At 49.3% G+C, this 25,897-nt stretch overlaps 1 protein-coding gene across 2 annotated transcripts in view; it reads right to left on the reverse strand.

Moving 5' to 3' along the window:
* ABCC1 (ATP binding cassette subfamily C member 1 (ABCC1 blood group)) overlaps nucleotides 1-25,897 on the reverse strand; it is a 140,355-nt gene that overhangs the window by 51,511 nt on the left and 62,947 nt on the right. For both annotated transcript variants that reach the window (XM_084881083.1, XM_084881082.1), the window contains exons 8-12: nucleotides 21,013-21,255; nucleotides 20,110-20,287; nucleotides 18,718-18,879; nucleotides 9,754-9,846; nucleotides 7,918-8,121 (exon numbers count right to left, since the gene is read on the reverse strand). In XM_084881083.1, the coding sequence (XP_084737209.1) occupies nucleotides 7,918-8,121; nucleotides 9,754-9,846; nucleotides 18,718-18,879; nucleotides 20,110-20,287; nucleotides 21,013-21,255 (880 nt within the window). The remainder of the gene's footprint in view (nucleotides 1-7,917; nucleotides 8,122-9,753; nucleotides 9,847-18,717; nucleotides 18,880-20,109; nucleotides 20,288-21,012; nucleotides 21,256-25,897) is intronic.

Genomic DNA, 25,897 nt, shown 5'->3' on the forward strand with positions numbered 1-25,897 from the left:
GTAAGTTACCTCCTCTCCCCATGCCTCCGCTGCCTCATCTGTGAAATGGGCGTGAAGGTAGAGAAGGAATGCCACTTTCAAAATTCCTCCCAGCTCATATACCTTTATACGGTTTTATATTCCCAGATCAGGACGACTTTTTTTTTTTTTATTTTTTTTTTTTATTTGAAAGAAAGAAAGAAAGAAAGAAAGCAAACAGCCACTTTCTTCCCCATAAAGTCAGGCTTGCCTTCAGCCTTGTGGTTTTACTACCTTGCTTTACGTTCCTGGGATTTTACTACTCCGGTGACCAGAATTTGGGTTCAGTTGTTAGAGATGGAGAAATGAGGGACCCCTGAATAACCCAGGGCCAGGCTGCTTGGCTCAGAGAGCAGGGAAGAGATAATGGGGTGAATGTCTGCACCCCTCCCCCTCTCCCTCACTGCTGGGAGCCAGCAGAGAGGGGAGGCTAACAGAGGCACCCCAAGAGATGACCTGGAACATGCCAGCAGGGCGGTCTGGTCTGGAAAACCTTGGACCGGGCAGATGAACAGAAGATCCCAGTCCCCTGCCAGCCCCAGGCTCCTACAATCACTGGGGGGGCCGGGAGGGGAGTAACAGACTGCTGGGAATCAGGGGTTTCCAGTTTAAACCTCTGGTATAGCTGTGGTTCAGAGTATTTTCAGGGTCTCATTTGCTGCCTCATTTCTTTGTTACCCTTTACAGTGTTTCCCAACCTTCTCTCATGATGAGAATCACCTGGTGGAGTTGTTAAAACACAGATTCCTGAATCCCAACTAAGAAGTGCTAAACTAGAATTTTTGGGAACATATAGGTAAAATTGCATACCTAACTTAGTGCTCTGTATATAACATCTGTCTTAGAGCACTAGTTAAGTATACAATTTTACCTATATGTTCCCAAAAATCCTAGTTTAGCACTTCTTAGTTGGGATTCAGGAATCTGTGTTTTAACAACTCCACCAGGTGATTCTCATCATGAGAGAAGGTTGGGAAACACTGCTTTAGAAGACTGTAAACAGCTTAAAAATTAAAACCGTAAGTTCGGCCACACACCAGGTGGGTGTGCCGCCTCGTTTCTCTCCGAGTGAGCCTCTATTTTCCCATCTACAAAGTGGGGATCCCGACACCCCTCTGCAGGAAGCCCGGGGCTCGGCAGAGCACCGAGCACAGGACCCGGGGCACAGAAAAATGCAATCTATGGCAGCTGTTTTTATTTGTTACAAAACTCAGCCCCAGCTCCTTGGATTATTCTTCCAGAGAATCTATAAACCGGTTCCAAGAGCAAGGCGCTGGGAAGCACAGCTGGTGGTGCCCTGGCTCCGACATTAACGAGCTGGACGGCCCCGAGGCACGGCACACACATTTTCCAGCCCCAGGGCCAGGGGCAGGGCGAGGTGCTCCTGCTCTGGCTCCCTCTTCCGGCAGTGACCTCTTACATAACCAAAGGCACACTCCATCCAAACTCTCCAAACTCCACACGGAGGAACAGCACTCGGCCGTACAAAGGAATGAGCACTGGCCCGGCTGCCATCCGAATGAACCTGAACACTTGGTGCCAAGTGAGAGAAGACAGACGCAAAAGGCCACATCGAAACAGGATCCCATTTATAGGAAATAGATATCCAGAATGGGCAAATCCACAGAGACGGAGAGTAGGTGGGCGGGTGCCCAGGGCTGGGGGTTGGGGGTGGGGAAGGGAGTGGGGAGTGACTGCCAATGAGGGTTTCTGTGGGGAATGATGAAAATACTCTGGGATTACACAGTGGTGACAGTTGCACAACCTTGTGAATATATGAAACACCACTGAATGTTACACTGAAAAGTGGTGAATCATATCTCAATAAAAAATATCAAATGATTTTTAAAAGCCCAATTCTCCAAACCGGTCCTTTTTGCTTATGATAGCATAGCAGCTAAAGCTTGACTCGGGCCCCTGGGCCCACCTGATTTGTAAACATCCCGTCTGTAGCTTGTCTGGCTCCTGTTCCTGCCGTTCTTCCCCTCGCCCCTCAGTTCCAGCTCACTGGCCTCCACAGTTATCTTTCCTCTGGGGCCGGCCCGGTCCAGCCTCAGGGCCTCTCCACTCACTCTTTCTTCTCCTTGTGAGGGCCCCCTCACCTCCAATAAGTAGAGACTCAAGTGTCCCCTTCTCGATAAGGTCTTCCATCATCCTATTTAAAACGGCAAGCCTTCCCCATGGCTCTAGCCCGAATCCTTTTTCCCTGTAGCACTTACGGCGGAATAGCACACTATATGATGCGCTTGTTATGCCTACTGCCTCTCCCAATTAGGATGAATGAGGGCGGGGAATCGTGTCTGTGGTATTCGCTGCTCTATCATCAGTGCCTAGGACAGCACCTAAATCAAGGTAGATACTCAGGTAATGTCTGTGGGTGGGAGGATGGATGGACGAACAGACAGGTGGGTAGGTGGATTTCCTGAAGGCAGGAAAGTGTCTCTTCAGCAGTGGATAAAACCAGGCATCAAGGATCTCACCACCAGAACACACCAGCTCCCTCAGCCCCAGGGACGGGGTGTCCGCCGGCGGCACAGGGTGTGAGTCCAGAGGGAACAACATCCTGCCACCCCTTGTCAGACCCACAGCTTTGGCTTCTCCAGGAAGCAGCAGTCATTCATTCATCTGCTACTAACGGGGCACCTACTATGTGCTAGGCACTGTGTGCTCAGAGGGGAGGCAAGCATGGAGATCCGACATTACCGGCGCCCTGGGTAGAAACAGAAGAGATCACCAGAAACCGATCTAGAGCCTGGTGCACTGGCCAGGAATTGATCCTGGGAGGCGGGTGAGAATCCTACCATTGCTCCCACTGGGTTCTTGGGAACCTGCGAGAGAGAAATCATGCGAGTTCCCCAGAAAGCAGTACTCAGGCAACAGGTTTATCATACGTAGCTGGTGTGCTGAGGGAAACAACTAAAGGAGAAAGAGAAATATTGCTCCCCAAGCAAAAGCCAGGGAACGGTTTGAAAGGAGTTGAGGTGGGAAAGATGACATCTAAGTATGACATCTAAATATGTAGAGGCTGGGACTCTTCGGCACGTGTGTGTGTAACTACATGCTTCTTCATGCATTGAATGTCTCATCGGCATATTAAATCTCCATCCAGGGGTGTGTGTTTTAGCTAATTAAATGAGGGAAGGTCAGGAAAAGGACAATCTCTTGCTAGCATGCACTAGTGAGGGAAAGGAACCACATTTAAGCACATCGAAGTAAATCTTGCAGAAAGCCGTGTTCTTCAGCCTCGCTGCTAATTGGCTGTTAGGAGAAAAGAAAGCATTGGGGCAATTACTGGGGCTCTGGCTTCCTGCCAGCTGGGCCGGGAAGTAGCCTGCCTGTCTCAGTGAGACTCGCTCGGTCCAGTAGGAAATAGGTCTAACCTGGTTCTCTTATCAGGGTGTGTGTGAAGGTGACTGGGGTGGTAGGTGGTGGGGAGCTGGGGTTTGCTACCGCCTTGTCATGGGAGAAATCCTTCACCAACAATGAAGAACACTGTCCCACTCTAAGTGCTCACAGCGCCGCCACTGAGAACTGGGGCAAATGACTGAACCACCTACGCCAGCCCAACCCCTACACAACCTGGCATCTGTTCTCACTGCCTGCCCAGCACCCACTCCCCAGGTGCTGGTAACAACATCTCAGTTTCCCTTTGGGGAACAGAACCACATCCAGCCTCAGTCGATAAGCTTCCGCCACAGAGGAATCGCCCACTCCCACCCCAAGCTCATGACCCAGGCCTAGTTAATCCAACCATACCACCTCCCTGGCTGTGGTGAGTCACGATAAGCACATAGGCAACTGCAATCAATGAGACTCAATCCCATAGCTTTGCAGGAACTAACAGGGAAAGGGGGCTGTCTCCCCACAGGAGTTACTGAGATAACAGGATGAACTGTAACTGTGTGGAAAGCACATCTGACAAAAAAAAACCAACACACACACACACACACACACACAAAAACACAGAAAGGATGAAGCAGAGCTAAGCAATAGAGATCTTTGGAGCACCTAGATCTAACCATGCCTGAAACCCCAGTCGTGCTTAAAACGAGCATTTTCCTAGACTTTTCAGTCTTGTGACTCAAAAATCCCTTTCTTTTTTTTTTTACTCTAGTCAATCTAAGTTAAGTTTCTGTGCCTTACTAATAGGCTAATATGCAAATCAACTGAACAGTAGAACAACCGATCACTATTTGCAAGACAAATAGTTTACTCCATTATCTCATTCATTCATTCCTCCACATACACTTGCTGAGTGTGCACCATTTGCCGAGACCCCTATGTTCTCGGAGACAAGCAAAAAAACACAAGGTCCACGAATGACATCCGGAATGGTAACTACCTAATGAAAGGAGATATACAAGGTAAGTAGGAGGCAAGAAGCTCACAAATCTTCCAAGATGGAAAATGCTAACTAGTGCCGGCTGCCTGGGGGTGCTATTTCAGGAAAGTGCATTAAGTGGACATGATAAATGCCAGGCTCTGTAACATAGAACAACAGTCCCATCAATCCCACCATATGGCATCCCCATTCCTGTCTGACCTCCCGCGGCCTCTGTCTTCCATCACACCTCCCAGCGGGTAAACACCTCATCATCCTTGAAGCTCAGGAATTCGCCAGAGAAATGAACAGGCAAACACCTTCCAGGCGAGCTGAGGGCCACATATTTTATCCTAATGTAGTCAGAGGCTCCGGTGCCTCCGCCAGGGCCAAGGTCCCCACTGACACCCAGCTCAACAAATCCCATCTCGGGAAGCCCGCCATCCACCCCAAAACTGAGTGGCAAATTCAAGATCAAGAAAAGGCGGTCCGCACCTAAGCATGGCTTCCTAAGAGAGACCAGGGCAAGAGACAGTGAGTGAAGGGCAAGTTGGTTCAGGTGACAAGCTGGAAACTCGGTTTGGTCAGAGGATTTAATGTGCAGAGCAAAGGGTGATGGGGAAAAAAAACAAAAAAATTCCCCATCCTAAGTGTAACACAACCCATGGATTAAACCCTATTGTTGCCGAAACCGGTTTGGCTCAGTGGTAGAGCGTTGGTCTGCAGACTAAAAGGTCCCAGGTTCGATTCCGGTCAGGGGCATGTATATTGGTTGCGGGCACATCCCCGGTAGGGGGTGTGCAAGAGGCAGCTGGTCGATGTTTCTCTCTTTTCAACGTTTCTAGCTCTCTCTCTCCCTTCCTCTCTGTAAAAAATCAATAAAATATATTTTAAAAAATAAATAAATAAAAATAAACTCTATTGTTGCTCCCTCTGCCTGCAGATCTTTTCCTATTTAAAAAAAAAAAAGGGGGGGGGGGAGGGGGAGGGGGAGAGAAGGAGCAATTCAAAACTCCTTCATCCAGCTGGAGTGGCTCAGTGGTTGAGTGTCAACCTAGAAACCAGGAGGTCACGTTTTCAATCCCAGTCAGGACACATGCCCAGGTCGTGGGCTCAATTCCCCATGTGTGGCATGAAGGAGGCAGCCAGATCAATGATTCTCTCTCATCACTGATGTTTCTATCTCTCTATCCTTCTCCCTTCCTCTCTGAAATCAAGAAAAATATATTTAAACAACAAAAACAAAACGCCTTGGATTTCTATATGATTTGCTATCACTTGTGTAAAAGTAAAGCAGCTAAAAGAGCCATATAAGGTTAATGACATTTGTTACGCATAGTCACTGTTATGCTGACATATAAGGTCTCTCTAGAAATACACACAAGAAACTGGGAGGAAAAGAGCTGTGCTTTTCACTGCAGACCACGTTCTCAACTGGGGGCTGTTTGGCAATGTCTGGAGACGCTTGTGATTGTCACACTGGAGGGAGAGGCACCACTTAGCATCTTGAGCGTAGAGGTCAGGAATGTTGCTAACCACCCTACAATGCATAGAACGGCCCCAACAACAAAGAGACAAGGAATTATCGGGGTCCCAAATGCCAATAGCGCTGAGGTTGCAAAGCTCTATCGTAGGTCCTTCGAAACAGCTTTAACTATTTTTACCATAGCAACACATTACTGTTTTTAAAATAAAATGTATCACATATACAAAATAGAATCCTATATAATAAAAGGCTAATATGCAAATCGACTGATCAGCAGAACAACCAGTCGCTATGAAATGCACTGACCACCAGGGGGCAGATGCTCAACGCCGAAGCTGCCCCTGGTGGTCAGTGTGCTCCCACAGGGAGAGCACCGCTCAGCCAGAAGCCGGGGCTCATGGTGGTGAGCACAGAGCAGTGACAGGAGCCTCTCCGGCCTCCACAGCAGTGCTAAGAACCCCTGGGGGGATGTCCGACTGCCGGCTTAAGCATCCCTCAAGGAGTCCCGACCTGCGAGAGGGTGCAGGCCAGCCTGAGGGACCCCCATTGCCACCCCCCAGTGCACGAATAGTCTCTAGTACAGTTATAAACATGTAGAGACTATTTAGCAACTTAAAGGAAAATAATTAAATGAACACCCTCTACAACTACCATCCAGTCTTACATTGTTTTTACTTTTAAAAATCAAAGGTGGTTGTTGAATCCCTGGGGAAAATCAGAGAGACTGCAGGGTGAAAGAATAAGACGGTAGAACCTTCTAGCCCAGAACGCCACTGTGTCCGAGCTGGAAGGCATCTTGGAAACAGAGTCCCAGAACAGCTAGGAGATGGCAAGTCACTCCCTTGTGCCAACTCCAGCCAGCTGACAGTGGTCACCGGGGGTGCTGCTGGAACCTAACTCGGTGGGTGGGAACACCATGACTGACTGTGGATGTCTGGAATGGGCAAGGGAGGAGGGGGACAGCAGGGCCCCATATGTGACATCCCTGTAGCCGAACCCCTTCGTGTCTAAGATGTGAAAACCAGGGGAGGAGGTCACACCCTGAGCTGGCAGTAGAACCTGCAGATGCTCTGACTTAGAAGAACATCCATTCCTCTAAGCCGGGTCAGCATCCTACGGCCCGTGGTCCACACCTGTCTACGTCTGGCCCCTGGCTTAGAATAAATAGACGTCAACAAACACTGAAAAGACAAGAGTTTCCTTAAACATTCCACCTGCAACTCGGCTGTGATGAAACAAATGTCAGTCTAATAGGAAATAGGATGATTTGTGAAAACGTGTGCTTTTAGGTCATAGAATTCTCATAAGAATATACAGGGTTAGGCAAAAGCAGGTTTACAGTAGTGAGTACACAAAGCAGAGTTTATTCCTGTATTATTTCTTAGTTATTTTATTGTTTATTTCTACTACAACTGAAAAAACAAAATCCCTGCCTTCCTGGAATTGTCATTCCAGTCGAGAGAGACACAGTAAGTGAAAGAGTAAGTAAGTTTTCTAGTGTGTTTGCACTGCCTCTTGTAGTGTGGTGCACAGGCCACTGCCAACACAAGTCTTACCGGGCAGCAGTAGGTAAGAACCCGGCACCGTCATGTAGCTCACCTATGGCACTGAGCACCCGGTTTACCTCAGCTGACATCTTTATTCTTGGCAAGACCCTCTCAAATGCTGGTGGACATTCTGGTGCAAACTCCTTACTTCATGGGGAACCCGTAACATGCAGTTGCTGAACTGGCTACTTTGAGGACCCTGAGCTGGAAGCCACTAAGTGTTACAAATAAAATAAAGGGTGTGTGTGGCATTCTTTATTTTTTTATTTTTTTAATATATTTTTGTTGATTTCAGAGAGGAAGGGAGAGAGAGATAAAAACATCAATGATGAGAGAGAATCATTGCTCGGCTGCCTCCTGCACGCCCCCTACTGGGACCAAGCCTGCAACCCGAGCATCTGCCCTTGGCCAGAATCAAACTGGGGACCCTTCAGTCCGCAGGCATGAAGTGACGGAGTGATAGAAGGCCTTGTTGAAATTTAAAAATACTTAGGTAATAAAGCAACACAAAATGATGTGGCCAAGATGGACCTGGCTTCACTCACCAGGAAAGGTGTGCAGACCCAGGTGAAGGTGCCCACGGCGGCCAGGTAGGCGGACTTTTTCAGCACCTTCAGCTCCTCCTGCCGGATGGCCAGCACCTTGTCTTTGAAGGCCAGCTCCCAGGCATAAAGCTTCAGCACTTTGATCCCGTTGAGAATTTCATTCATCAGCTTAATCCGGCTGTCCTTGCTCTTCATGTGGGCCACCTTCAGAGAGAAGCCAATCAGCCCACATCTGGGGGCTGGCCTCTCACTGCCGGCCGCGGCATCACACCATCCATCACTCACACACCGCCCCCCGCCCCCCCCCTTCAAATGGCCTTCCTGAGGGTGCGAAAACACAGCCAACCCTGGAACGGCCATGAACCCCACTCCTGACCCGGGGGCGCTCCAAGGGACTCTTCTATCACTGGGGAAGAAAACCAACCCTGCTTTGGGGAATAGAAACAGGGGAAAAAGGGAACGTGGTCCTACACTGCAGATTCAAATACAAGAGAGATGATGTTGGGTTCTTCCCTCTGTTGTGTTATTTTCTTTATGAATTCTCAGCCACGATACTGGTGAAACACTGAAATGTTTCTCACACAGCTGGCACTGTTCTGACCCCTGGGAGTCCACGCCACGCAGCGGTTAAAATTGCTAAGAGCAATCTTGCACCTTCCACGTGCCAGGCACTTTTCTGGGCCTTTTACATGCATCCAGGCATTTAATGCTCACAAGAACCCTGTCAGGAGTGCCAGGGTCGTGCCTGGGCCCCCGAGGAGGACACTGAGCACCAGGAGGGGAGAGCCAGGACAGGAGCTGTTTCAGAGGTGGCTCTCAGGGAAGCCCACGTGTCGTAGGCGTGAAAGGCGGCAGGGCCACAGCCCCTTCCTCGCCTCGCCTCTCCTCTCCTGCCCATCCTGCCCCCACCTGCTGAGGCCTCATCCCCACAATCCTGGGAGTCACCTCTCCTCGGGCACCATCCGGGGGCCCGGCCCTCTCGTTTGGAACTCCACAGGCACATCCTAAACAGCCGTTAGCAGGGGCAGGAAAGTAAACGCTGACCCGGCTCTATTATGGACCATCAGGCACCAGTTCAAGAGGATGAAGTCAGACTCACACCACAGAAAAATCCCCCAGGCACAGTGTCAAATGGTGACATCAGGCCAAAATACAAGTGGTCACAAGAGCACAAAAACATACTCATACACACCAAACCTAACTATCTGATCAGATCTCTCTCTACATGCACAGAGAGTTCCGGAAGGACTTGCTTCACCGTGTTCAAGGTGGGTGAAGGGGGAGGGGAGGGCACACCCCCTTTTAGTCTATGCACCTTTTGTATTATTTGAACATTTTTTTATAATGAGTAAGCAGTCACTCTGCTACTTGGGTATTTAAGAACTTAAAAATACAAAGTATCTCAGAAACCGAAGAGCTGACCACTGTATCTAGCACAAAGTAAAGGGGGGAGAGGGCGTAGGGGTAATTTTTACTTAACTCTTTAAAATGCACACACGCACACGTGAATCAGTTCTTAGAGGCTCCCAGACATGCTTTCAGCCACCGGCCCACTGGTCCAATGATTTCGGGAGCTCACAACCTCGGCTGCCCGTTGTGACCACCCAGGAAGCTTTAAAGACGAGTGACGCCCAGCCCCACCCGTATCAGGTGAATCAGAATCCCTGGACGGGGGCCCAGACACCAGCATTTGTTAAAACTCCTCCTCCGGGGATCCCATCAGGCAGGCAGGGCTGAGAATCCCACATCCGGAGCAGAAGAGACTCGGCCAGAACCCACGTAGAAAGGCCCCAGGCCGGGGCCCAGGCCGGAGTGTGGGGGAGACGGACACCCTACCTGGTAGGTCTTGGTCTTCATGGCCATCACGGCGTTCAGGGGCACCATGAGGATCATCACAGCCACGCCGGCCAGGACCGAGGGGCCCAGGTTCTGAGGAAGGAAAGAGGACGAAGGTTCACACAGGCTTCCCGGGCTGAGCCACCACTCCGACTGCCAGGAGGTTCGAGGCACTCCCACTGCTTTTACCCAATTTTCAGATTTAATCCTGAGCACCTCAGCCCCTTTAAGAAGATGCAGGTCGCCCCAGCCAGTTTGGCTCAGTGGATAGAGTGTTGGCCTGCAGACTGAAGGGTCCTGGGTGCAATTCCAGTCAGGGGCACATGCCCAGGTTGCAGGCTTGATCCCCAGTAGGAGGCCTGTAGGAGGCAGGCAATCAATGATTCCCTCTCATCAATGATGTTTCTCTCTCTCTTCCTCTCCCTTTTTAATGTATATTTAAAAGAACATGCAGGGCCGAGACCGGTTTGGCTCAGTGGATAGAGCGTCGGCCTGTGGACTGAAAGGTCCCAGGTTTGATTCTGGTCAAGGGCATGTACCTTGGTTGCGGGCACTTCCCCAGTAGGGGGTGTGCAAGAGACAGCTGGTCGATGATTCTCTCTCATCGATATTTCTAACTCTCTCTCCCTCTCTCTTCCTCTCTGTAAAAAAATCAATAAAATATATTTTTTAAAAAAGAACATGCAGGGCCATGATCCTTTATCAGAACCCCTTTGACCAGAGGTAATAAGGTGTTGAGCAAAAAACAGCTACCACAGCCAGCCCGAGGGGTATTCTTATTTGAATGTCCGCCTACAAATCTGGCCCTCGGCTGGCATCTGGGAGCTCGGACTTGGGGAAAGCTCCCATCATTCTCAGAACTGATACAAGTGGCCCCCTGTGCCTAAACTGTTTATACAAACAATGTGGTGTGTGATGAATACCCCTTTTCCTGCTGGAATCTGGGAGTTTGGTAAGTGCCAGGTAGAGGCTATGTGACCAACCCCCCAATAAAAATCCTGGGCTCCAGGTCTCTACTGAGCTTCCCTGGCTGGCCACGTTCCCCCAATGCCACACCTGGTGGCTGGGGAGTCAAGGGCATCCTGGGTGTCACAACTGAGAGGATTCTTGGAAGCTTGTGTCTGGTTTCCCCCAAAACTTCAACCCCTTCCCTCGGCCTGCTGCAATGAATTCTAGCCCCGAGTCCTCCTACTGAGTCATCGGCCTGGCATGCTCCCGGGGACCCCCCTTCTATGCATCCACCCACCAGGGCCTGGCCCAGCACTCCATGAGCAAAGGCACGGTTCTTCAGCAGCCAAACAGGAATGTTCACAGCGAGAGACATAACCCGGGTCACCAAGAGTTCGCGTCAGGTCAGGTCAGGTTTTGCCACCAAAAAAGTTAAGGGAAACTTTGGGATTTCAGAGCTGTCTGGCTGGGATCTGTAGATAAGAGGCTATAGATTTTTTTCTCTCTCGTTCCATTGCAAACAAGGAAACGACTGTCTCAGAGAGGTCAAGAAGAGCCAGCCATATAGATCGGTATCTGTCAGCTTCCACAAATGCAGGCGACAGCTTGAGAAGCTAGCCCAGGGTGCATTTACTCAGCTGGAGCGTACAGAGTGGACTCGGGGGTCATGTGACTCCCCCACCTTCGGCATTCAGAAAAACAGGAGCGTTAGTCCCTTCCAAGCAGTCACCTGCAAGGGCTCTGGGCCTAGTTCCAAAAAAAAATACTACTGCTGATCCAAGTGAAGGTTAATCTACCTTTGAGAACAAAGGTGATTTCTACCAACAATCAAAAGCATTCAGAATCCTGACAGTAACTAAAAGACTCAGAGAACATCTGTGTACCACGCACTGTTCCATAAGCATGACCTGCATTAATCCATTACCTGGTCCCAATATCCCGATGATGAGAGGTACCGTTATCATCACAATCTACAGAAGAGGACACTGAGGCTTAGAGACGCTAAGTGACTAAGTCACAGAGCCAGTAATGGGAGAAGCAGGATTTGAACCCAGGCAGTCTGATTCCAGAGCTTGTACCGTTTTTGATGGTCAAATAGAGAAATCCTATTTTTGATCTTAAGCCAGTGATCCCCAGCCACAAAGGACTTTCCCCTCTCAGGGTACATCTGGCAATGCCTAGAGACATTTAGGTTGTCCTTACTGGGGACTGAGAGGAGAGCTGTGTTATTGCTGTCCAGTGGGTAGAAGCCAGGGATGCTGCTAAAACATCCTACAACAAAGAATGCAACCCCCACAATAGAGAATTGTCTGGCAATAACACATTCAGCATCCCTCATTGAAAACAAAGTAATTTTCTTCATAGTTGATAAATCAACCCAAAAAGCAAGTCTAAAAGTATTTTTAAAGTATTTTATCCACAGCAGCACCTTCTGGGGAAGTGGATACCCCAACACTCTCTGGGAAAGTGGATGTTGGAAAAGACATTAATTTTGACATCTAAATAGTGGTATTTATCTCCCAAGTTTCATTAACAGAAACAATTTATAATCATCTGCTGTCCGCTATATAAATACACAAAAAGTGGAAAACACAGCTAGATCAACAGGTAATTTTGTGCACCTCTTATGCTCCTGTTGGAACTATACCCACAGGATATGAAAATAAGACCCTATGAGTCCATGAGTAGCAAAATGCTCCTGAGAGCGGAAGGGGTGGTACACTGAGTGTGCAAAAACTATTCTACTATAAGGTAAAATCAGATGAGTTTCTATACTTAAGCTATTGGGGTTCAATAAAGGAGTAAGTCCATCCAACTGAGAAGGAAAAAAACATCAGGGGCATTTGTCACAGCCTTGAGGGATGGGCGGGATTACATCCCTTAGGGAGGAAAGATGGAAGGGCATTCCTACTGGAAGGAGAGAAACACGCAAAGGCTCAGAAGGGAGAAAGAATAAGTCGTGTGTCAGAATATGAGCATCTTTGCTCCTTATCTTTTGATTTTGGGAACTGTTCCTTGTCTTGTAGAAGGGCTGTCAATCATACCTACTCCCCTTTCACAGTGAGAGCGAGCAAGCTTGTGATCCAGATGGCCAATCAGAGAACTTCGCTTCCTGCCTCACAGTGATTGGTTCAGGGATATGAATAGCACTGTGCCAGGCCAATCAGATGCTCCCTGGAACTCTAGCTAAGGCAAAGAGGAATGCTTTTTCTCTGACACCACTATCTGTAAAAATGACACAAGCCCACAGTATAAAAGCCATTTAGGGAAACTCCATTGAAAATACAGTCAACTCAGAGGGAAAGAGAGCCAAAAAATGACTGGAGAGTAAAGCTGATTCCTTACAGTATTCCTTGAATTCCTAGATCCATCCATGCCTGAAGTCCCTGGACTTTTCAGTTACATGCATGCACCCACAAAATTCCTTTATTTGTCTATGCTATTTAAAATGATTTTCTTTTTAGGAAAGTATGCTCAGATGTTACAATTATGCCTGCTGCGATCCTATCCACCTCAAACACAAAAATTGCATCAAGAGAGCTCCAAGAAATGTGATGGCAAAATGTACTGCTGGCCACACAGGGGTCTCTCTAATCACGTTATTACTCAGCAGACATTGGTAGTGCACTCTAGTGCAAATTCTGTGGATGTAGTGCCTTCTTTCTTTTCCCTGCCACTTTCCTCAACTACTTTTTTTCCCCATCTGTCCATACCCCTCCCCTTTGGCAATTGTCAGCTTGGTCTCTGTGTCTATGGGTCTGTTTCTATTTTGTTTTGTTTATTCATTTGTTCTGCTATTTAAATTCCACATATAAGTGAAATCATAATATTTGTCTTTTCCGTCTGACTTATTTCCGTTAGCACAATACCCTCAAAGTCTATCCATTATGTTGCAAAAGACAAGATTTCATTCTTTTTTTATTGCTGAGTAATATTTCATTCTGTGTTCATTCATATGTGGGTAGACATTTAGGTTGCTTCTATATCTTGATTATTATTAGTAATGCTACAATGAACACAGGGGTGCACATCCCTTTTCAAATTAGTGTTTTTGTTTTCTTTGGATAAATACCCAGAAGTGGAACTGCTGATTCATACGGTAGTTCTATTTTTGTTTTCCTGGAATTTCCATTCTGTTTTCCTTGGTGGCTGCAGCTATTTACAACAATACGAACAGTGCACCAGGGTTCGCTCTCCACATCCTCACCAGCACTTGTTATTTGTCCATTTATTAATGACTAGTGGCCCAGTGCACACAATTCATGCAGTGGTCCCTCTCCAATCTGGGACTCCTTGAAGGATGTCCTACTACCAGTTTATAGGGATCAGGCCTAAACTGGCAGTCAGACATCCCTCTCGTAATCCAGGACTGCTGGCTCCTAACCACTGACCCACCTGCCTGCCTGATTGCCCCTCATCACTTTGCCTGCCAAACTGCTCACTCCCAACTGTCCCCTCTGCTGGCCTGCTCACCCCCAACTGCCCCCACTGATGGCCTGCTCGCCCCAAAATGGACCCCCTGCTGGTCTGCTCACCCCCTAATTGCCCCTCCCACCGGCCTGATAATCCCCAATGTCCCCCCCACTGGCCTGCTCACCCACAACTGCCCTCCTCTCTTGGCCTCTAACCTCCTTTACCTTGGCCTTGCCACTATGGCTTTGTCTAGAATAGGGGTGTCGAACTCAATCAGAGAAGGGGCCAAAATCTAAAATCCAGCCTAAATCGAGGGCCGAATGGTTTACTGAACAGTCATAAACTGACAATATCATAAACTGACAGCGGAGTGCAGTGATGACAGCGCGGTGCGGGCCACATTGCAAGGCCTGGCGGGCTGGATTTGGCCCGCGGGCCTTGTGTTTGACACATGTGGTCTAGAAGAATGTCTCTTGGAAGGTCTCCCAGTCTAATTAGCATATTACCCTTTTATTAGTATATATAGAGGCCTGGGTGGGGGCCAGCTGGTTTGCCGTGAAGGGTATCTCAGATCAGGATGGAGGTTCCCCTGGGGCGTGGGGCAGCCTGGGCGAGGGGCCTGTGGTAGTTTGCAGGTCGGCCACAGCCCCATGGGGTGAGAGTCCCTGCTGGGGGGGTGGCTAGCCTGGGTTCAGGGATATGAATAGCACTGTGAGGGCTATTTTCAAGCTGGTCACACCCCCTTCAAGGTGGGGGTTCCCACTGGGGTGCCTGGTCAATGGGCTGATGGCTGTTTGTAAGCTGGCCATGCCTCTCAGCTGGGACCCTCACCCCATGGGGGCATGGTCAGCCTGGGTAAGGGCTGAGGGCCATTTTCAGGCTGGCCACACCCCCTGGTGACCCAGGCTCCCAGCCCCTCCTTGAGCGGAGGCCAGGGCGAGTTGGAAGCTTGGCTTCCTCCATCGCTGGGAGAAACCCAAGCCTCCTACCTGCTCCAGCTCCGTGGCCGCCACCATCTTGGTTGGGTTAATTTGCATACTCACTCCTGATTGGCTGGTGGGTATGGCAAAATGGTCAATTTGCATATTCCTCTCTTTTTAGTATAGATATTCTAACATTGTGAGGGGATATCTTATTGTGAATTTAATTTGCATTTCCCTGGTGATTAGCGATGTTGAGGGTCTTTTGACAGGTCTGTTGACTATATGTCCTCTTTGGAGAAATATCTATTCAGGTCCTTTGTCCATTTCTCAGTTGGATTATTCTTTTTGGTACTAAGTTCCATACATTTCCCCATATAATTAGGATAGTAACCCCTTATCGAATGTGTATCATTTGCGAATATCTTCTCCCATTCAGTAGGTTGGTTGTCTTTTTGTTTTGATTTGCTTCATTGTGCAGAAACATTTTAGCTTGATATAGTTCCTTTACTTATTATTTATTCTTTTGTTGCCCTTGACTGAGATGACACATCCAAAAGATACTGCTTTCTTTTCATTTCTATTTGCATGAAATATATTTTTGCATCCCACCACGTTCAGTTTGTATGTTTTCTTCAATCTGAAGTGAATCTCTTATAGGCAGCACATACATGGGGTATGTTTTTAATCTTCTCAGCCACCCTGTATCTTTTCATTGGAGCACTTAATCCATTTGTATTTAAAGTAGTTCTTAGTATGTTTATTGTCATTTTGCTCATTGTTCTCAGGTTGTTTTATAGATGTCTTCTATATCTGTTTTCTTCTCTTGATCTCTTTCCTGGTGGTTTACTATTGTTCTGTAGAGTTCCTATCTCTTTGTTCTTCATGTATCTTTTGTAGTTTTCTGATTTGTGGTTACATGAGTCTTATGTACAGGGTGGAACAAAAGTAGGTTTATAATTATGAGTATGCAAAACACAGTTTATTCTTATATTATTTAGTAGAGGCCTGTTGCATGAAGATTCCTGCAAGGATAGAACTTCCTTCCCCTGGCTTTGCTCCCACCCACCCAGGAGCCTGCAAGTCCTCACTCCCGGCAGAGTTCTACTTCCCCTCTCATAGCAGGCATCCTGCCCTGCCCAGCCGCTCAAAATTGACCCATTTTTACATACTCACTCCTGATTGGCTTATGGGTGTTGCAAGGTATGGTCAATTTGCATATTTCTCTTTTATTAGTGTAGATTATTTGTGTTATATTCCATATGCACAACTGTAAGCTACTTTTATCCCACACTTTATTACATTCTTTGTCTATAGCAGTCTATTTTAAGAAATTCGTGTTTGAATGTATTTTGTAAGGACTATATTTAATCCCCTTCCATACTTATGTTACTAATGTTATGTTTTAGATCTTTTTCTAATGTGTTATCTGCTACTGTGTATTGTTCAAATCTGGTACTTTTTCTTTAGACCATCCTAGTAGGCTTTCAAATGTCTGACTAGCTATATTTATTAAATATTCAGCTTTACTTGTGACATTTTTTTTTTCTTTCTGTTCTCATCTTTCCTTATTTCTGGTTATGGCCTTTTCTTCTCTGCTTAAAGAAGACCCTTTAACATTTCTTGCAAAGCTAGCTTTTTGGGTGATGAACTCATTTAGTTTTTGCTTGTCTGGGAAACTCTATCTTTTTTCAATTCTGAATGATAAACTGAGGAAATTATTCTAGGTTTCAGGTTCTTTTCAGCACTTTCAAGATGTTCTGCCACTTCCTTCTGACATGTAAATTTGCTGATAGCATCATGGGGTTTCCTTTATACATAACTCATTTTCCTCTCGCTGCCTTCAAGATCATATCCTCATCTTTAATTTGTAATATATCTTGGTTTCTTTGGGTTCATCTTATTTGGAACTCTCTATACTTTCTGGACCTGAATGTCTGTTTCCTTTCTCAGATTTGGAAAGTTTTCAGCCATTATGTCTTCAAATAGGTTTTCTGTACCTTTCTCTCTCTTCTCCTTCTGGGAACCCTTATGATATGAATGTTAGTGTGCATGACGTTATTCCAGATGTCCCTAAGATTATCCTCATTTTTAAAAAATTCTTTTTGCTGTTCTGATTGATTTCAACTAGTCTACCTTCTAGGTCACTGATCCATTCTTCTGTGTTAGCTAATCTACTGTTGATTCCTTCTAACGTATTTTTCATTGCAGTTATTGTATTCTTTGGGTCTGCTTTGTTCGTTCTTACACTGTCTCTTTGTTGTTCTCCCAAAGTTCCTCTATTGCTCCCCCAAATTTGGTAAACATCCTTATGACCGTTTAATTCTTAATCAGACAAATTACTTATCTCCATTTCCTTAGGGGTTTTTTTCTGGGGATTTTTCTTATTTATTCACTTCACAGAGATTCTGCTGTCTTTTCATTTTGTTTGATTTTCTATATTTGTTTATATAAATTAAACAAAACAGCTACCTGTCCCAGACCTGGAAAAGCAGCCTAATGGAGAAGCAGCCTCTGTAGGCTGCCAGGTGGTTTTGGCTGAACAGGTGCCTGAGGTGTCCAAACTGCTGGCCTCCTGAGCTGGAGTGGTTCCACGTGGGGAGGCCACACTGTGCAGTAACGCCCTGTGGATTCTATTCTGTTTGCTCCCTTTGCTCGCAGCAAAAATGGGCTCAGGCGATGTGCGTCCAGAAACACACGGCAGCGGTCTTGCAGGTAGGCCAGAGCACCTGGCTAGAGCCACCACCCACCCTATGGAGACAGAGGGGGGCATAAACAATGACCTGCAGTCCCAGGAGAGCCCTCGCAGCTCTCCGGCCTTCTCTGCATGTCTCTCTCTCATCTGTTATGCAGAGAGTGGTTTTGTGTAGAAGTGGCCTCTTTGCAGGCTCCTCTGCTGGGTCCTTTAGGGAATCCAGCTGGATCCAGGCAGGCACTTGGCTCCTGGCGCACTGACCGGTGTGGCTGGAGTGGTTCCTGGCCTTCCTGCCAGGTGCCAGTGGGGACACCTGTTGCTCCCGCTTGCTCCCTTGCTCAGAGACAAGTGGCTCTGGGCGATGTAGCTGTTAACTGCCGGGGTGATCTCGCAGACAGGCCAACGCCCAGATCAGAGCTCCACCAGGACGTGGACTGGAATGTAAACAATGGCACCACCCACTGCTCCAGCTCGGGGCTTCCCTAGCTTCCCCATCTCTGTTGTCTCTTTACCTTGTGGTTCAGGAGCTGCTCATTGTCAGCATACCTATATATCTGAGTTTGCTCCTGGGAGAGGGGAGTTCAGCATCCTTCCCTGATTCCATCTGGTATATTCCTACCCCTTGCAGCCAAGAGATATTATCTTGACCGACATAATTCAGGGCTAGTGAGTAAATGTTAGGCTAGTGTTTGGGAGAACACAGTGGCAGAAATACAGTGTGTATGTTGCAGGCTATGTTAATTACACATATTCTCAAGAAAAGATGAATGCAAATACTATGCCCAGAGGCCAAAGAGAACAAAACCCAACAACGGAGGAAAGGAATAAAACATCCAGGAATTGCCTGGTGGTCAGAGCATAGAATATAAATGAACAGCAAGAACTACTAGTGAGCTATAGAGGTTCTGTCAACACCCACTCCCTCACCCCCGCCGCCCACACACACGGGTCCCTCCCACAGGACAGACACCCACATCGAACACACACCAGCCACAGAAAGTAGAGCGCAAAGATGACTTGCAGAGGGGCTGACCAGATCATGTTAATGTACGTGGTCAGGTCCATTAACCTCTGGGCGTCCACCGACATGAGGTTGACGATCTCCCCGACCGTGGAGGACTTCCTGGCGGAATTGGTGATCAGCAGGGCCTGTGGGGCAAAGGAGAGGGGAAGGGTGAGTGTGGCCGGGAAGAGCCTGCGCTCTGCCTCCAGGCCCTTGTGAAGGACGAGCCTGCTCCTTCCTCCTCTCCTGCTGACTTACCTGCCTCCCCGGCTCGTCTGTCTCAGCACAAAGCCTCCACGCTGCCGATGCACTCACTGCCGCCCCAGCTGGAGGCCGTGGAAGGGACCTCAGAAGTTGCCTAAACCTGGACTTTGCATCCTTTTTCGTGTACATATGCCGTACACGGGAAGTTTATTACCCCAGAGGCTCTGATTCGGCAGGACTGGGACAGGACCCGAGACTCTGCATCTCTAACGGGCTCCCAGATGATGCTGGCTCCGCTCGTCCCCAAACACACTGAGGGACCAAGGTCTAGGCCAGGGTTCCTCAATGTTGGCATTCCAGACATTCGAGGCTGGGTCATGCTTGGTGAGCTGTCCTATTCAGCAGCATTCCCGGCCTCCCCTCACCAGGTGCCCGCACCCCCAGGTATGACAACCAGAAACATCTCCAGACATGGACAAACACCACCAGGAGGGACAAAACACCCTGGTTTTCAGACGTGGCATCACACTATGATCTGGGACTTTTAGAGATAATGATGCCTGGGTCCGACCTAAGGGATCCTGATTTGATGTCTTGGGGTGCAACAGGTCTGGCATCAGGAGTTTTTGAAGCTCTCTAGGCGAGTCTGACCTGCAGACAGGGCTGGGAACTAACGAGCTAGTCCGATCTTCTGTTCTGCTAGACGGTCTCTTCCCAGCCCATGGGGCCCAGGCAGTGTCCTTGCCCCAGAGGCTGAGGAGGGTGACCAAGAAGGCAATCCAGCTCCGTTAGAGCCTGCTAAGTACCCTGTCACCCAGGGGAGGGGCCATCTGCTCAGTCCAATGGAGAGTGAGAACAAGTTCAAACACAGACTAGGACTAGCAGAGCTAGGATTTGAACTTGGATTTCCCCAAATCAAGTACCACTTGAGAAATTCCGTCTCCCATGACTCCTAAAGGCCCCCCGGTGAATCGGCTTTGCTGAGGCCTACTGCAGAACTGCCAACCCGTGCCGTCCGCAGTCACCGAGGCCACCCCAGAGCCACTGCTCTAGGAGCTGGGCCCGCAATCCCCAGGGTGGCCTCCGAGGACCAGCCAAGTCCTGACAGATTCTGGGGGGGCCACAGCAGATGTCAAAGTCGGCCCACGCGCTCACGACCTGGCCTCACCCACCTTCCGGTAGACGGCACCAATGACGGCGGTCTTGACCCTCATGCCGCTGACGAAGCAGATGTGGAAGTACTGGTGCAGCATGAGGGTCTGGAAGCAGGCGCTGAGGAACAGGACCGCCGTGTAGAAGTAGCCCTGCCAGGCCGGGGCCTTCTTGTCGTTCACAAAGTTGATGAGCAACCTGCGAAGGAGCAAGGACAGAGCCCAGAATGACGCGCACGAGCGGGGGTGAACGTCCTTCAGCTTCAGCATTTTGATTTCCCCCCAAGCTGGGTGAGGCGAGCGTTAGTACTTCAATTTTATAGACTGAAAACCAGTCCATGGCGGTGATCTGACTGGGCAGCAGCTCATGTGTGACAGGGTGCCTCAGGCTTCTTGCACGGACTAATCTAGCTCATCGCCCACAAGTCACCCGCAGGTGACCAGATAGAGAGCAAAAGGGGCGAGAGCAGGGAGGGCTAGCGAACAAATGTGTGGCCCCAAAGAAACAGGGAGAGAGGGAGAGAGGGAAGAGAGAACAGGAGGAGAGGGGGGAGAGGGGGGAAGAGAGAGAGAGAGAGATGGAGGGGTAAACACAGAGCAGAGAGAGGTGACCTCCTTTCTGACTTTCTGGTGTGAGTTGCAGTTTTCATGGGATTTGGTACTCTTCGCTGCCCAAGACAGCCCTCTCTCTCTTCCCCCTTTTTGGCTTCAGGGGAACCTAGTAAGTGGTTTCTGTTACTTGCAATCAGAGTGGCCTTAATTAAGATGCTACTGAAGAAAAGCACTACGCCAAGCAGGTAGACGAAGAGAAGGGGCTGAAAAAGCCCCCTGGAGCATGCCCCCTGACCCTAAGGTGCCCCCTGACCCTAAGGGAGCATTAGGAGGATGCGCAGAGTCGCTCGGCTGGGAAGGAAGGGGTCTTACCTCAAGATCTCCGGGCCGATGAACATCATGATGTCGTGCAGGGCCTTGTAGAGGAAGCTCATGAGGAAGTAGGGCCCGAAGGTCTTGTGCAGCACCTTGAACAGGGACGGCTCCCGCGCCTTCTGGGGGCCCCTGACAATCAGCGCCTCCGCCTCCTCGTTCACATCCACCCTGGAGCCCCCTTTGGGCTTGGCGGGGTCCTGGGAGGGATCCTTGGAGGAGTACACGATCGTCACCGGCTGCCTGGAACACAGGGAGCGTGGGGCCATGGGGGCTCGGCCTCTGGCAGAGCCCACCGGCTGCCAGGGCGGCCGGAGAACCCCGTCTTCAGGAGGCTCGGCCAGAGAACCCCAGTCATCGCAGAGGCAGCCTATTAGCACGGTGGCAATGAACTTGAGCTCGGGATCCTGGCTCAGCCACCGGCCAGCTGTGTGACTGAGACAAACCCTCAGTTTCCTCGTCTGTAAAACGCAGATTACAGTAGCACCTACCTTCCAGGACTTTCATGAGAATGAAGCGAGTTAATGTGCGTGAAGGGCACGGCAGAGTGCCAGCCCCAAACCGGTCTACAGATCCAGTGCAATCGCTGTCAGAATCCCAGCTGGCTCCTCTGTAAAAACTGGCAAGCTAATACCAACATGTGTGTGGAATCTCAGGGGACCCAGAAGAGCCAAAACAACCTTGAAATGGGTTAGAGACCTAAACACAGAGCTAATGCTATAGAAATCTTAGAAGGCAACAGAGGGATCAATTTTCATGGCTTTGGATTTACCCTGTTTCCCCGAAAATAAGGCAGTGTCTTATATTAATTTTTGCTCCCAAAGATGCGCTAGGTCTTATTTTCAGGGGATGTCTTATTCTTCCATGAAGAAGAATACGGTACACATTTATTGTTAAATGAAAATAAAGGAAATTTATTACCTGTATACGGTACGGTAGTATGGTAGTTGTCAACATAAACCAGACAAACTGTGAATCCTACAGTATCAAGAATTTACTCATTTATTCAATGACAATCATGTCATCATCTTCTGGAACATCATCATAACAATCCAATTCCTCAATTTCCTGGTGAATTTCTTGTGACTCCATTTCTTTCAGAATCAGTGGACCAAATCTCTCATGTTTAGCCTGGGGGGGCCTTATTTTCGGGGGGATGCCTTATATTTCACTCAGAAGGAAATCTGTAAGTAGGTCTTATTTTCGGAGGATGTCTTATTTTCGGGGAAACACGGTAGTAATGGATTCTTAGATATAAACACCAATAGCACAAGCCACAAAAGAAAAAATGAACTGAACTTCATAAAAATAAAAAACGATAGTACTTCAAAAGATACGACCAAGAAAGTGAATCCTCACAGCCCTTGAGAGGAAGATTTCATTGGGGGGAGATGGGGGGGTGTGAAAAGACAACCCATAGGAGAAAATATTTACAAATCAAAAATCTGATAAAGGTCCTGGCCAGGTGCTCAGTGGTTAGCACATAGGCATGTGCAGACTGAAGGGTCGCAGGTTCGATTCCGGTCAAGGGCATATACCTTGGTTGCAGGTTTCCCAGCCCCAGTAGAGGTGTGTGTGGGAGGCAACCAATCGATGTGTCTCTTTCGTGTTGATGTTTCTCTCTCTCCACCCCCACCCCCCTTCCTCCCTTCCAATCTGAAAATCAATGGAAAAATATCCTGGACCTCCGCTCAATCTCCTACATCTAATCAGGCCTGTGTCCTGTCCGTTCCATAGCTGCGATGTATGTAGTCAGGTGAGGATTTTTTTTAAAGTCTGATAAAGTACTTGTAACTACGGCACATGACGAATTCTTCCATCTCACTAAGAAAAAGACAACCCAGTTTTTTAAAGGGGGCAAAGAGCATATGCAAATTGCCAGTGAGCATATGAAATGTTGCCTAACATCAGTGGTCACTAGGGAAATGCAACCCCAAACCGCCATGAGATATTACTTCATAGCCATGAGGATGGCAGTCATGAGAAGGTCAGATAAAACAGTGTCTGCAAGGATGTGCAAAAATCGGAACCTTCACACACGCCCCTGTGAAGTCCTCTCTCATTCGGAATAGGACACTGCAGAAACGGTGGAGCATCATGTGTAAGATTGGGCCATAGGGCATGCTGTGGCTTTCACCTTGTCATCTCTTAAGCCACTCACTCTGGGCAAAGCCACCCGCCATGTTGCAAGGGCACTCGATGGCCCTCTGGAAAGACCCCCGTGTGAGACCTCGCCAGCAGCCAGCCCTAACCTGCCAGCCATGGGCAACCTGGAGCAGATCCTGTAGCACCGGGTGCTGACTGCATCCTCATGAGAGACCCTGAGCCAGAACCACCCAGGGGGAGGCTCCTGGACCCCCGACTCAGTGAAGGGACGCTGTTCTCTCAGCTTCTGGGTTTGGGGTCATTAGCTCTGCAGCAGCAGACATACCCGCTCGCTCCCATCTACCAAAATGCAGTGAGAACATCCTCAAATGGACTCCAAGCTTCATCCCCACCCAACCCTCACATTTACAACTTACAAACTTCTAACACAGCATGAGTTCACCAAATAGCATTTGATTTTAGGGGACTCTTTCTTTCTTTACTTTTCTGATTTTTTTTTTCCTTCTTTTTTTTTTTTTTTTTTCTGAATTGATCTTTTTTCCTCCCAGAATATTTTGTGCTTGCCTTTTTTTTTAGTCTTTATTGTTGAAAGTATTATATCCCCCTTTTCCCTCCCATGGACCCCTTCTAGTCCAACCCCACTCCCTGCCCCAGGCCTTCACCAACCTATTGTTGGTGTCCATGGGTTATGCACATATGCACACAAGTTCTTGGCTTGATCTCTTCATGTCAGGAGACACTTGTCACTTCTATGTCACCTCTATGCCGCGTCTGCCCATCTGGCCCATGAGAAACTGCCCTCTGGAGACCTCAGCCTTCCCACCTGCCTTGGCCGTGTCCCACTCCAAACTGGGGCCCCAGTCTAGGCCCTGTCAAGTCCTGGTCTTTCTCCCCTGTGCTCCCTGCCCCGGAAATGGACCCGAAACATGGGACTCAACCCAGACCCCAACCCCCACAGTCTTCTAGATCTGATCAGACCTGTGTCCTTTTGTTCCACATATGGGATGTATGAAGTCATCTGTCCACTCCTCCCATCTCCACAGCCTCCACCCGAGCAAGCGACCACTGCCGGGACCGCCTCGCCACTCCCCATCCCCCGCCCCCTCGCCCCCCACCCTCGTTCTTGTTCCCTTACAACCAGCTCCTAAAAACTCATCATCCTCCTCCTCCAACCCCACCGACGCCTTTCCCCTGCACCCAGAGCAAAACGGAAGCTCTGTGTGAGGCTGCACAACTTCCTGTGGCTGCCGTAACAAGCTGCCACCAACGAGGGGGCTCCGAACAGCACAGATTTGTCATCTCGTCCTCCGGGAGGTCGGAGGCCTACGTGGGCACACAGGGCTGCGTTGCCCTGGAGGCTCTCGGGAGAACCAGCTTCCCCGATAGTCCAGCTCCTAGAAGCTGCCTCCAGTCCCAGCTCGAAGCCCCTTCCTCCGCCTTCAAAACCAGCGGCATAGCATCCCCCCCTTCCTCTCCCTCTGACCTCCTGTCTCCCTCTTATAAGGACACGGGGTTATTGGGCCCACGCAATACACAACAGCCTCCCCATTTCAAAATCCCCCGCTCAATCCCACCCGCCAAGTCCCTCTGCGAGGGGAGGTGGCATAGTCACGGGTTCTGGGGATCAGGACGTGGGCATCTTTGGGGAAGAGGGACGTGATTCCACGGGCCACAGAGGATTATTTGTGTCCGTGCTGTCTGTGTGCCTACATGAGGTCCTCCCCTGCCCATTTTACCGATGTTCCCCGGTTTCTGGCTGGGTCTGGCATTTCTCTCGGCACACACACGCCTTCTTGGCAAAGAGAAGGCGGCCAGCAGAGAGGAAGGAGTGGCCCAGCCCTCCCCTGTGCATTCCCAAGCGGGGCCCTGGCCCTGGGCCTGCGTGGCCTGGCTAACCCAGGGCTGTTTTCCGTGGCTGGGAGACGGGCTGCCAATGGAATAGGATAAGGTTTGGGCAGGCAGGAAGGCGGCGGCTCAGGCCTGGGGGAGGAGGTCAAGAATGGTGGAAAGGATCAGCTAAGGCCCGGTCAGGGGAAAAACACACAGTGTCAAGGGGCCTGTGAGGAAGGCACTCCGGGAAGGGGGAAGCGAGCGGGAGGGGAATGGATAGTTAAAGGGGAAGGTCTGAACAGGGAGAAACTGCCAGGAACAGGGGAACAGAAACAGGTGAGGAAGCTGGAAAGTGGAAGAAAAAGGGACCTGCAGACTCGAAAGGATTTCAACGTCACTCATCTATGAATGGACAGAACACATGCCCTGGGCCGGAGGGAGGGAGGCATGTGTTCAGTCCATTCACAGATGTGTGATGTCGAAATCCTACCATCAGGAGCTCGTGAGAGAAATGGGTCTTCACAGCCCGTGGGAGCAGCACCTGCAGGCTAAGGGAGCGGCCCAGCTGGGGAGGTGAGGGGGCTCCAGGCACAGGGAACAGGTGAGCCAGGCCTGGGACTAAGGATTTTGAAAAGGGCTGGGACACCTCTTCCGGGAAGTCAGAGCCTCGAGATAGCCAGAGGGTGGGAGAGCAGGCTGGAAGGGCCTTGGACCCACCAGGCAGCAGTGAGGAGATGAATATTCTATTGAGATCTTCCCGGGACCTCCCCTAAAATCTCCGACCTTAAAACCCTTAGGAGAGCACCCAGGAGCATGCCCGTGCCTTTCTCCTCCCCGTCTCCCTCTTCTCCATCACTGCACGCGCACCCCCCCCCACCCCCCCATGTGTGTCACCTTTACCTTCCTCACATCTAAGCTCCAAGGGCCCTTCCTTTATCTCTATAACTTG

Source organism: Pipistrellus hanaki, assembly GCF_964339955.1.
Source record: "Pipistrellus hanaki genome assembly, chromosome: 4".
Taxonomy (NCBI): domain Eukaryota; kingdom Metazoa; phylum Chordata; class Mammalia; order Chiroptera; family Vespertilionidae; genus Pipistrellus; species Pipistrellus hanaki.